This window comes from Trachurus trachurus, assembly GCF_905171665.1.
Source record: "Trachurus trachurus genome assembly, chromosome: 15".
Classification (NCBI taxonomy): Eukaryota; Metazoa; Chordata; class Actinopteri; order Carangiformes; family Carangidae; genus Trachurus; species Trachurus trachurus.
This window is the reverse complement of record NC_139906.1, coordinates 25,266,372-25,278,885: the sequence shown is the minus strand read 5'-3', so window position 1 is coordinate 25,278,885 and position 12,514 is coordinate 25,266,372. Positions and strand designations below refer to the sequence as shown.

General features: G+C 44.6%; 1 protein-coding gene across 2 annotated transcripts; it reads left to right on the top strand.

The window, feature by feature from the left end:
- The first annotated feature begins 976 nt into the window (after nucleotides 1-976).
- Nucleotides 977-4,654, top strand: zfp36l2 (zinc finger protein 36, C3H type-like 2). Of its 2 annotated transcripts, none has more exons than XM_083988469.1 (2): nucleotides 977-1,294; nucleotides 1,510-4,654. In XM_083988469.1, the coding sequence occupies exons 1-2, from the start codon at nucleotides 1,205-1,207 to the stop codon at nucleotides 2,743-2,745; spliced, it is 1,326 nt and encodes a 441-aa protein (XP_083844595.1). In that variant the 5' UTR covers nucleotides 977-1,204; the 3' UTR covers nucleotides 2,746-4,654. The 2 variants fall into 2 exon arrangements, with proteins under 2 accessions (XP_083844595.1, XP_083844594.1); XM_083988468.1 differs by having other exon boundaries at nucleotides 1,507-4,654.
- The last annotated feature ends 7,860 nt before the right edge of the window (nucleotides 4,655-12,514 follow it).

Sequence of the window (12,514 nt, the reverse complement as noted above, 5' to 3'; positions counted from 1 at the left end):
AAACACACATTCCTGCAGTCTGGGCTCCCTCACTGGGGAAAAACAAGTTAGAGAGAGAGGCTGAGAGTGCTTGAAAAAAAAAAGACATAACCAAAGCAACTCCTCTTTGTGTTTATAATGATTCAACATGCTACGCTTTAAGAGAGACACTTTTCTAATCTTAAGGTGAAGTCAACATTTCCCACTTTAGTTTTGAGACAGTACAGAAGTAGGTCATGTGAGCACACTAGGTATTAACTGTCTATTTTTCCATGTGAAGTAGACTGGAATAGGCTGCTGCTGCAGTGTGGAAGTTGATTATGCAACCAGTGGAGGCTAAAAATTGTACTGCACTCTGCCTGGACTCCTCTCTGCTCATACTTGTGGTCTCACCCCATCCACAGGGAGAGAGAGAGGGAGAGAGGGAGAGGGAGGGAAGGACAGTTTCCTTCCATTACAAACACATGTGTCAGCTTCCAAGTGTGGTGGTCCAGAGGCTAGTGGGGTGGCCCCTTGCCACTGGAGGGACAAACTCCGGGACATGACAGAGGGAGTTTGAAGAACCATTTCACTTATATTTTTAAGTTTAGTTAAGAAGTTTTAAGCTTTAGAGCAAGGCAACCCCCGCCCCCACCCTTACCCCTCCACTCACTGCTCCAGAAGAGGACCAAAGTGTCAGTGACTATGGTTAATTGGACGGAGAACAGCCTGTAGACATAGTAGACTTCCCTTGACGGCTCTACATTCTTTCACAGCGAGAGACAGCCCAGAAAGCAAAACCAACTTCCACAAAATTGGATGTGTGATTAAAAGAGCAAAAAAAAAAAAAAAAACTAGGGAGCGGAGGGAGAGGGGGGCCGTGCTGGGTTAGATTTCAAGGCGTGGTGTTGAAGAATAGGTGGCCAACCGGTGAATGGGGAAGGGGCGGCTCCTCGCAAAAGTTTGTACTAACTTGAGTTCGCCCCTCCCTGGACACCGACTAGCATTTATATTGGTGCGGAGGAGCCGGGGCGCAAAGCGAAGCACCCTGGCTCTGCGCTTCACGAGGGGACGAACAAACCCACTTCCAACCCAACAACAGTACTAACCTTCTCCCCTCCGCCTGCCTTCCTCTGCGGACTTAAGACTGCACACAAACTTTTTAAAAACAAACTTTTTCCACAACCAAAACCAGTCGTGGCACAAACTACCGCTCGTCGCATTCAAGGATCCTGGTCGGTCCTCCATGAAAGAGGGAGCGCGACAGCAAACTTGGGGAAAAGACATGTCTTCGGCCGTCTTGTCTGCTTTCTACGACATGGATATGCTGTACAAGGTAAAGATATTCAGCAACTGGAGCGGGTTTCGACTTGTTTTCGAGTGCAAAACATCTGGGCTGGAGCAGGATTAGCATGCCTCGGCTAGAGTAAAGTTAGCATTTAGTTTTGCTGCAACAAGTTGCAGCCTGCAGTCAGAGTCTTCAACACGCCATGTGCTCTGTATGGTCGCAGAGGTTGTTTGCTAACTTGTGTCTTTTCCCTTTTCCAGCAGCAAGATAAAATGAACATGAACGCCCTCCACATAAACAGCATGCTGGACAAGAAGGCGGTGGGCGCCCCCGTCACGACCCCGGGCACCGGCGGCTCCTTCGCTCCGGGATTTTTCCGCAGAAACTCGACCAGCAACGTGGACGCGATGAACAACGGCAACAAGTACCCGGTGGGCTCCTACAGCAGTCTGAAGGAGAACACGCCGAGCAGCAACAGCAGCAGCGCCACGGTCCTCATGAACAAGGAGAACAAGTACCGCGACCGAGCTTACAGCGAGAACGGCGACCGGGGCGTGCTGCAGCAGCAGCAGCAGCAGCAGCAGCAGCAGCAGCAGCAGCAGAAGCCCGGCTCTCAGATCAACTCCACCCGCTACAAGACCGAGCTGTGCCGGCCCTTCGAGGAGAACGGCGCGTGCAAGTACGGGGAGAAATGTCAGTTCGCTCACGGCTACCACGAGCTGCGGAGCTTGTCCCGCCACCCTAAGTACAAAACGGAACCGTGCCGCACCTTCCACACCATCGGTTTCTGCCCGTACGGCCCCCGGTGTCACTTTATCCACAACGCCGACGAGCGCCGCCCCGCTCCGGTCGCCAACGCCAACGTGCAGACCGGGGAGCCGCGGTCGCCTCGCGAGCTGTGCGGCTACGGCCACAGGGAGTCGATCCTGCCGCCGCAGCAGCAGCTCGGCTACACCCAGAGGGACAGACCAAAGCTCCACCACAGCCTCAGCTTCTCCGGCTTCTCTACCCACCACGGACTCGAGTCTCCCCTGCTCGACAGCCCCACGTCACGAACCCCGCCGCCACCCACCACCGCCTCCTCCTGCACCTCCGCCTCCAGCTTCTACGAGGAGGTGCTGTCCCCCTCCTGCATCAACAGTGCCTTCGCTTTCCCCGGACAGGACCTAAAAGCCTTACTGGCCCCCCTGGCTGTGCACAACCCCGGCGGCTACGCTAACAACCACTCCACGGTCGCCTACTACGGGAACATGCAGAGCAGCGTGTGCCCCCCCTCCCCTCCCGCCTACAACATGAGCCACTTGCAGGCGCTGCGCCGCCTCAACGAGTCGCCGGTGTTCGAGCCTCCTCCCAGCCCGCCAGACTCGCTCTCTGACCGGGAGAGCTATGCGAGCGGGTCCCTCAGCTCTCCCGGGAGCCTCAGCGGCTCCGAGTCGCCCAGTCTGGACGCTGGACGACGTTTGCCAATCTTCAGCAGGCTGTCGATTTCTGATGACTAATGTTTTGTTTTCGAACGGATTTATGGACGGGTCAGACATGGGGGGTTAGAAGTCAGGGGGGTTGTCAGTGTGTGAGGTAGACTGTCTTTCTAACAGAGGATCCAGGTCGAGCACCCCCCTTACCCCCCCACTTCAGCAGCATACATCCTGCTAAAGTGCCTTTGAGCAAGACATTGAAATCCTACCAGCTGACCCGGCTCTGACCCCCCTGGAGGGGGGCATGAGGAGAGAATTACATCCACAGGGATCAACGAATCTTCAAACAGTTTAAAGTGTCCTTGACTTGGCATTAGTCTAGTTTTTTTTCTGTATGTAATATAGCTGTATTAAAAATAGATAGCAAACAGAAGGCATTCCAACAGTGCCTTGCCCAAGGGCTCATGGCAGCCCACTCTCCCTTTTGCTCTATCAGGCAAGCCACACTTTTCCTGGGATTAAATGTGTGTAACATGACTTGACAAGAAGAAGAGACAGTAAGCGGTTTCAGATTTCCCATCCTGCCAAGAATATGCCTTGACTCAAAGTAACATTTTTTTTTCTTTATCAACGTGTGTTTTTTCCCTTTTCTTCTCTGAAAGCTTCAGCTTCCATTCCAGATCTGTCTCCTCCCAGCGCCACCCAGTGGTTCGTTTGGTTAGTCTAGTTTGTTGCTTGGTTAAAAAGCACTCTTGAGTTGGGTTTGTTTGGGGAAATCACTGCTGATGGTTGAATATATATTTTTTTAGCTGTTTTTGAGTGATTTACATAGCAGTGCATAACTGGCTATGGACTATTTAACTTATTTATTATCTTGTGAAAAAGTATAGGCTACATTGGTAATTTGTGTCCATACTGTATTTATCAAGTATGATGAAGCAATAGATCTATATTCTTTTATGTTTAAATTATGATCGCCATTATTAATCTGCATAAAGTGGAGTGTATGTTCTTTTCACAGTAATATATATATTTTGTTTTCTCCTTTTTTTTTGTAACTTCGCTTGGTTATTTTTATTGTAAATGAGTAAAAAAAATCTTAATTTAAGAGAACGTATGAGATATTTATTTCATTAATTTTGTTTCCTTGTTTACGTTATTAAAAAGTTTGCGTGATTGCTGTTTGCTCCTGAGGTTGTGTCAGTGCTGTAGAAGGCTCTTTTTTTTTTTCTCTCTCTCTCTCGAGGATCCCTATTTAGATGTTTCTGTAGAATGTATACGATGTGGTTGTACAGACCGTCCAAACCTTACTTCTTTTGTTGATCTAGATCAGACTTCAGTGACAAAGAACCCAAGTCAATAAATTAACCAAAAAGTATTTTGTTTTCCTTCTGTTTGCACGAGGACACACTGTGATTCCAGCCACGTGCTAAAGAATGTAGCAATCCCTTGTGCCCCAGTATTATTGTGTAGTGCCTAAGGGGTTCACCATCTTGACATGCCTTAAAATTAACCAAATAAAGTATTTTTCCTGCTTGGCATCTTTTTTTTTTTTTTTTATACACAAGTCGAATTGAATGTAGTGTTGGATTCTGAGAGTTTTTTTTTTTTTTTTTTTTTAAGGTTGTTACCACTCAGACACTCTGATAAACAACCATGACCTTTCTCTAAACCCCCATTCCTCTTATTTTGGTTTCCTATGCTTGTTTTTGTTTTGTTCATTTGTTCTTTTGGTATTGAAATCTAGTCTGATTCTTGAGTTTGCTGGAGGGGGAAGTGGATGAACACGTTTGGTTTGTACATAGTAGGTACAGGGGGATGCGCACTATGTACTTTTGACTACTTTATCAGAAGTAAAGCTTTTTGAATGTAACAAAAAACGGACAAAAAGACAATGAGAGTTGTAATATTTTTGGGGGGAGTCAGTTCACTACAACTTGAGTGTGAGACTGTTAACTTTGTACTGTACATTTTTTTTGTAGTTCTCCCAATAAAAATCATTTTGAAAAAAAAAAGTTTTTGACTGCTTGGCCTGTGATTTTGAGAATGAAAACATGAACTGATGATGTTGAGGAGTCTCTGGTTCTCATGTTGCTCTCATAAATACGTCAGATGCTTCAGTGTGATTATAGTCTTTCTTCAGTGGAGACAGGCAGGAGGGAGGGACTGTAGTGGAGCTGCCCTGTCACACAACTTGGCCTGGGACCCTCAGGGGGGCTTTGAAGCAAGTGTTGGCCCCTTGTCCTCAACATACAGTAAAAGCACTGAGTTTCCAGAGGAAGGCACGACCTGAAATCCGGCTGCGTCCTGTCCAGAGTAGGAACAACTGAGATGTTGGCGTGGTCTGTGACGGGGAAAAAAATCTGATTCAGGAAGCAACACCACCAGAGAACTGAGCGCCATGAATAAAAGCAATTTAATATTACATAATGTGTAATGTTCTGTTGTAAACAGAGGGCAACGACGTCTGCACCATGTGAGGAATGAGGTCTGGAATTTTAAAATGGAAAATGTGCAGGAACACAGCGTGTTGCAGCCACAGCAAAGTCAGCTGAACTGTGTTGGTGGCTGAAGCTCTAAGTCTGTCTGGGTCTTCGCCATCACAGTAAGATTTTAATCTTTTAATAAGTTCAGCATTATGATCCCATTTTGTGACAAAAGTGTACGCTGCCAGCTCTGCAAGGCTTCCCCATCCCCGGGGCACAGAAATAGGAAGTCTATATGAAGATTTAGCACAAGCTTTGATTTATTTCAGAGAAGGGAAATGTCTGTTTGATAGATCTGCTCATAGCACATGTGAAAATAAGATGTGGTGACATCACTGCTTTTTGTGAGCCACAAATAGTGGGAGTCACAGGTGACCAGAGTATTTTATAAACTCACACTGCAAAAACTTAAAATCTTTCCAAGAATATTGGTCGTATATTCTTGTCAAAATGTCTAATTTCTAGTCAAAACTAACCTCTTTCCACTTAAAATAAGATTCATTACCTAAAAATGTATTTGTTTTCAGATCATTTTCACTTGTTTCAAACAAATTTTCAATTGAAGTAAGTAGTCAAATCTGCCAGTGAAAGCAAGTTTTTTGTGCTTGTAATAAGAAACTCGCTCCACTATCAGATTTTTCTACTTATTTCAAGTGAAAATATGCTTGAAAGAAGTAAAACATGTCTAAAAACAAGCTATTTTTTAATGTGATGTCTTATTCTTAGTAGAATTTGATTTGTTTTGACTAGAAATAAGACAAATATTCTTGGTAAGATTTTGAGTTTTTGCAGTGCATGGTTTTCACCTCAAATAGATGAAGCACAGTAATAGTACACTTTTCCTCAACCAGACTTATAAAATAGCAGTGGAAATAACAGTGTCTGAGTGAATGTTAAGAAGTGATTTGTAAGCAACAAGCTGTGATCTGTAGGCCTACAAATGAACTGATTGCTGTGAAATCATTGGGCCTCCCCTGAATGATCTTATGTGTCGTTTTACTGACTAATCTTTCAAGAAAAAAAAATCCATGCGGAAGCTGTTAGTGTGAGTGATATCATGGTGTCACTGAGGTCAGTCAGGCTGAGATGGATGGACCAATGGGGGAACTGAACATCAGCTATCAACCCATAACTGATTAACCCAGCAGCTGTAGATGTGTTTCTACTATTGGCCACTTGAGCAGGTAAAACAGGGGCAGTAGGGAATTTTTCAACTCACCGAGCATGTAGTGGGGCAAACAAACATCTTTCCCCCCCCTGCCCTGTTTGCACTGTCATATTCGGTCACGTCTAGACCAAATAACAGCCCCTGATGTTATTCTCCCTCGATTTCCTGGAGCTTTCCAAAGAAAAACTCCTTTCTACGGGCCATTCTGCAGAGTTATCAGTGGCGGCAAAGGCATTAAGAAAATAAAGGGCTAAAGAGTCATGCGGTGCCTGCAGTTCACGCCAAGATAAGGCAGGGTGATAAGGGCTCTGGCAAATATTTACCGTGTCCTCAGGATTTCATAATGAAGTGTTTATCAGAGCAGAGCCAAAGAGCTGCACAATGCAGCAGGCCCGCCAAGTAGATCCACACAGCTATGACTCAGAGTGAGTGTGGGACTCAATCAACAAACACTCATATATATTTAATTGAGTGTCTCAACGTTCATATATATAAGTTATGTCTGTGAAAGGTTAAGCGTTTCTTTAAAAGGATGTAGCCAGTGTGTAGTGTTGTTTGTGTGTGCACACAGGGGTCTTTCTGTTTAATGGGGTCTGGAGCTCCTACAATGAAAGGAAACACTCTGACTTGTGATTAGAGCAGGAAGAGTCACACTTCCTGGCCACCACCCATTTCCACCTCTTCTTCGTCCTGCTGTTTTTCCTCCTCCTCCAGTTTCCCTTCTCCTCTGTAGTGGCGGCTCCTAGAAGTTACTATTTGTGTTGCTGTACTGGGAAGCGAAGCTTGTCCTGGTATTGTTTTGGCATGCTAAGCCCCAGACCTAGGGTCAAGTAGTAAGAGCACATACTTTTGAGACTTTGTTTCAGCCTACATGGGTGCCAGATGGGTGGCTGTTTGCCAGATAGAGAGCAGAGAGCTGAGGCTGGTCATAGTCTGTATCAAAAAGCCAAATTAGAAACAGATAAGGCCTTAACCCTGCATTTCACCCCAGTTTCCCTCAGGTTCTGTTCTTGTGTATTTAGTGAAAAAAGGGGGAAAAAGTAGCTGATTACAGAGATTTAAGATCTCCTCCTGTTTTTAATTAGCTATAATTGTGACTTATAATTAAAATGAAAGTCAACAATTTCTCATTATAACTAAAAGAGCCCAGGGCCCATAGGCACTGGTGTCATAAATTAGAGAACTGTACAAGTCTTTCCTGTTTGCTTTTCTGTGATTGCCAACTTTAGGTGACGCTACTCTAGTTTCACAATAAAAGAATATGAAGCATGTGCTTGTGTGTTTGTGTGTGTGGCTAGAAACCTCACCCAACTGTGTGAGATGTAACTGCAACACAGTTTAAATATCTAGAGATGACTAAGAATCCATTTTTTATGCTGTTACTGTAATGTGAAGGCGGATGGTATAACTTCATTTCAAGGTAATAATAAAGCTGAAAATGTGATCAGTGCTCTGAATTCACAGCCAGGAAGCGGCCTGTAAAGCACAACCATGTTCCCTTTGAGCAAATAAACAGCATCTTCTTCCTGTGTAACGCATGAAGAGATGAATCAGTAAGAAAAGACACACACACACACACACACACACACACACACACACACACACACACACACACACACACACACACACACACACACACACACACACACACACACACACACACACACACAGTCTCAGGTCAATAACAAACTGTTTGCCATTACAGCTTGACTTGGTCTGGTATGACTAAGAAGCAAACTGAATACCGGACCAAGTTTAACAAACTCTATACAGATATTTCATACCTAACTTGTACAATTTGTTGTTTTCATGATGTTGTCTGTTGCACCACAGTGACACATGAGATCTAAACAGATTTTATCACAAGAGTTTGAAAAGGAAATAAACACACATCATCTCAGCAGGAAACATGTTTGGTCTCGTCTCCACTTACACTCCTCTTGCCATCAATTAAGTCCACAAAATAATAATGTCTTCAAAGCTGCACTCATCAATATCTTTTGTATTATCGACAAATCACACTAGGCTATATGTGATGTTAAAGACGTCTCATTGTCACAGCTCCCTTTTTTTGGTTTATTCCCGACCATTCTCCTCTCCTCACCTCACCATGACAACTAGCACATCACTGTTGGCATTAACCTTCAGTCTATCGCTGCCTCTTTGATTGTGAGGAGCTACAAACATAATATTAAAGGAGACATATCATGTCCCTTTTCCACAAATTAAAATAGTTCCCAGGTGCGGTGCTGTGCGATATTACGATATATAGCCTATCGTAGTGCAATATAAAAATGTCTACCGTACGATAGAGCTCTCTATCGTTTATATCGTAATTTTGACGTGTGGGGTACTGGGTTAGCTCTGTTGCTACCGCTAACAACAACCGCTAACATTACTACGGTCGGGGGCGGGGTTTGGCTCAGTTGGTAGAGCACCCGCCCCATGTGTTGAGGCTGCGGTCCTCGCTGCAGGCGGCCCCGGTTCGAGTCCCGCGTCGAGCGGCCCTGTCCTGCGTGTCATCCCCCCCCTCTCTGCTCCCATTTCCTGTCTCTCTCTCAACTGTCCTGTCCATTAAAGGCAAAAAGCCCCCAAAAAAATACTTTCCTACGGTCGGGGTCGCAGTGTAAAACTCAAGGATGTGGGACACTGAATCATCCCTGGACGCTATGAGTGACAGACAAACAGCCGAACTCCACACGTGAGTTTGTTTACAACAGAACAGCTGTAGTGAGAACATGACGCTGCAGGAGAGGAGACTGTAAACTAAACAAGACACTTAACTCTTAATTATTGTGCGTCTGCCCCGACTCTGAAGCAGCCTCTCTCTTCCTCCTTCCTGTCTCTCTCCAGCTGTCTTTTCAAAATAAATGCACAAAAAGCCAGAGGGAAAAAAAAAACCAAAAAAACACTCATGAGCTGGTGGCGGTGAGATATTTAGAGTGGCAGCCGCCACCTAATTATCTATGCAGGAACAACCCTGTGATTTTAAGAGAAGATACTACAGTGTTTCCCATTAATTCTCTCTCTGGCGTGCGGTACGTACACACAACGGTAAATGCACTATATTGCGCAAACTGTAAAGTGTTCAAATTAAATTTTCACATTTCGGGGCCGGAAGGCAAGACAAACGCCTATGTTAAAGAGCCTTCAAAAAGTGATATTTCCATAATTTGTCCCCTTTAAGTTGATTTCCAGGATGCAGCTGCTCGGCTGAGGTGACTTCCCAGGCTGCAACAAGGTAAAGCAACTTAAGCTACAGTGCACTGATGCTGAATAAGGTTCTGTTGTTTGCCCAGTGGATCTGAAGTCTAATGATGGTCAGTGATGGGGCTGGGGGGTGGAGAGGGTGGAGACATGAGGAGAGGAGGGGGTTGGCTGAGCTTGGTCACGGTCAGCTGGCGCTGCTCGGTCCGCCATGTTGCTCTCCCCTCAACGCCTGCCGAGCTGTAAATATTTACAGAGCATCTTGTCAGGGCCCTGAGTGTTTACCACCGATGCTTGTGGCTCTTCAGCACGTGGTGTGTGTGTGTGTGTGTGTGTGTGTGTGTGTGTGTGTGTGTGTGTGTGTGTGTGTGTGTGTGTGTGTGTGTGTGTGTGTGTGTGTGTGTGTGTGTGTGTGTGTGTGTGTGTGTGTGTGTGCAAGGGAGTGCGTATGAGCAATACAGAAGATATGCATCTCTTAGTCTTAATGCAGTGTAAACCCTCGGCTGCATGTGTGTGTCGGATGAGGTATTTCCCTGGGTCTGTCCACAGTTTACTAACACTGGCCCCAGCTCTGAGCTTAACAAAGAGCACTAATGAGAAGACAGGCAGTCATACCTCACTCTACCTTCTCTGACCCCTGCAAATGACAGAGAGGGGAAGATGGGAGAAGTGTTTGTTTACCTCACCCCACCCTGTATACGAGGCTGTGGCTCTGACATCACGTCTTGGTGGGTGGAACATTCTCATAAAACATGTTTTCTTCGCTCCTTTTGAAATGTAAATAATACAGATGGTGTAAATACTGTAAGGGCCCAGTTAGGCCATTTTTAGGTAAGCAGCTCTGTATAAGGATGTTTCCAGAGTCATGAAACTAAGGCTGGGCACAGAGGTATGGAGATATACACACAGACACACACAGCTGCTGTTGGATACCCTTTAATCTACTGACACACTAAACCTACCATGCAAGAAAGGACACAGTACAGAACAAGTCCCAAACTCATGCATGAAAAAGCTAATTATCCTTTGACGCACAAGGTCAGACACATAACGTGCATGGACTGTCTGCATCAAGTGATGAGTAGATTTTGCTGCAGTAAAAAGCAAAAACATGAGCTCTCACCATCCTCTACATTACATTAATACGATCTGAACATTGTTTCCCATCCCCACACTGCTCTATTACAGAGCTCATAAGTGACAAATTCAAGGAAAAGCTGATTAAATGAGTGAAAAGTGTAACAAATGGTTCCATACAGAGCATGAGGATGTCACTAACTGAACTATTAAGTATGAACATGATGTGACTCGTATGCTATGACCAGGCTGTAAGTTGTGTAAGACTGAACTTGTGTTTCTGATGATGTAAGTCTGACATTAACTCTCCTTTTAGCTCTTTTTTGCCCTAATGCTAACAAGGATTTTCTGCTTTTAGCTCGCTGGCTAGACTGTTGTGACAAGAGCTCTGAATCCACTGAACCCAGCAGCAGTGTGTTTTATTACTTGTGAATTGAAGTTTCATTTGTTGTTTAATCTCTCAGATGTTTATGCTAAAACACACTCACAGTAACATGATAGTCATTCATTACTGCTTCCTAATCTTAGCCACAATCAGCTCGTAGACATACCAGACTAACTGTGGGTGCAGTAGTAGGGTGTGTTTTGTGTTGTTATGAATTCAACTTTTCATAGATGAAAGATGAGATAAGATAAGATAATATATTCCTTTATTTGTCCCATAATGGGGACATTTTCTGCTGCAAACAAAATGAAAAAAGGAGAAAAGAATAGAGGACAGTTAATAACAAATACAATGTGATAGAAAACATTTGAAAAATGTATATCTACAATAAAATAGACATGATGCACAGAGAATATATAATAAGAAGATGTGGTGGAATTATAGATATTAGATAGAGATGTAATATTGGTGCAGTGGATACAGTTTGAACAGACCCTGGAAAACGGTTCTATCAGGCCACATTTTGAAAATACACAAGTCCAAAGTCCCAGCCCCTTTCCTCAGACTGCTCTCTGAAGCCACGCCTTCACCTTCTGTGGATGTGGGTGAAGACACCCAGCGTGCATTGTCAGAGCTACACTGCCACCCATCAGACTGGAGTGGCTTTTCCGTGGACGTAGGTGAAGACTCTGGTCGCACAAGCAGGAGGAGAGAGAGAGAGACGACAGCTTGATTGGGCGTAGGCAGAACTAGACATGAAGGCATCTGATTGGTTTTTCCTTTTCGGAGCGAAAAGCATGGATTGGTCAGAGTTTTGTCAGTCCTGCAGCGGCCACAGAAGTCTCACAGGTCTACAGGTTAGAAGGACCATTTCACCCAGTATAACACAACATGTTTCTGAACAGGATTACCAATCATAACATTAAAGGGATAGTTCAACATTTTGGCAAATTGGCCCATTGCCATAATCGTTATTATATATATTATTATATATAGCAGTAGGTTCATTACCTTTATTTGTCGGTGTAAGCTATTTTTGAGACGATGATGGTCCACGCTTGAGTGTGCACAATGTTAGACTGAAATGGAGCTCAGCAGAACCAACATTAAACTTCTATCTATAACACTACTTTCACAGATTAGCAGCTTTGAAAACAGATCTGATTAGTGAACAGTTCAAGTGCCTCCGTACAAAAGAGAGGAGCCTGGAGATAACAACCACTATCTCTGTGCTATATATTATGTTGTTCACTGCCTGTTTAGCTTTTGCAGGCCAACATGACTCCTGGCCTGAAACTGAAGAGATGAAGGACAGGTAGACATATTTGTAAAACTTTGCATGTCCTAAAGTAGAGTAACAGACTTTACTTAGACCAGGCGTGGTCTAAAAAATGTGATCAGCAGCCGAGCTGAGAGGGCGATAAGGAAGTATCTGTGAGATGAGAGCTTGGGACTAGTGAATGCTGGGAGTGTGTGTGTTGACATCGTGTGGCCTACTTACATTTTCTGACCAATGGCGTTGAAGACAGA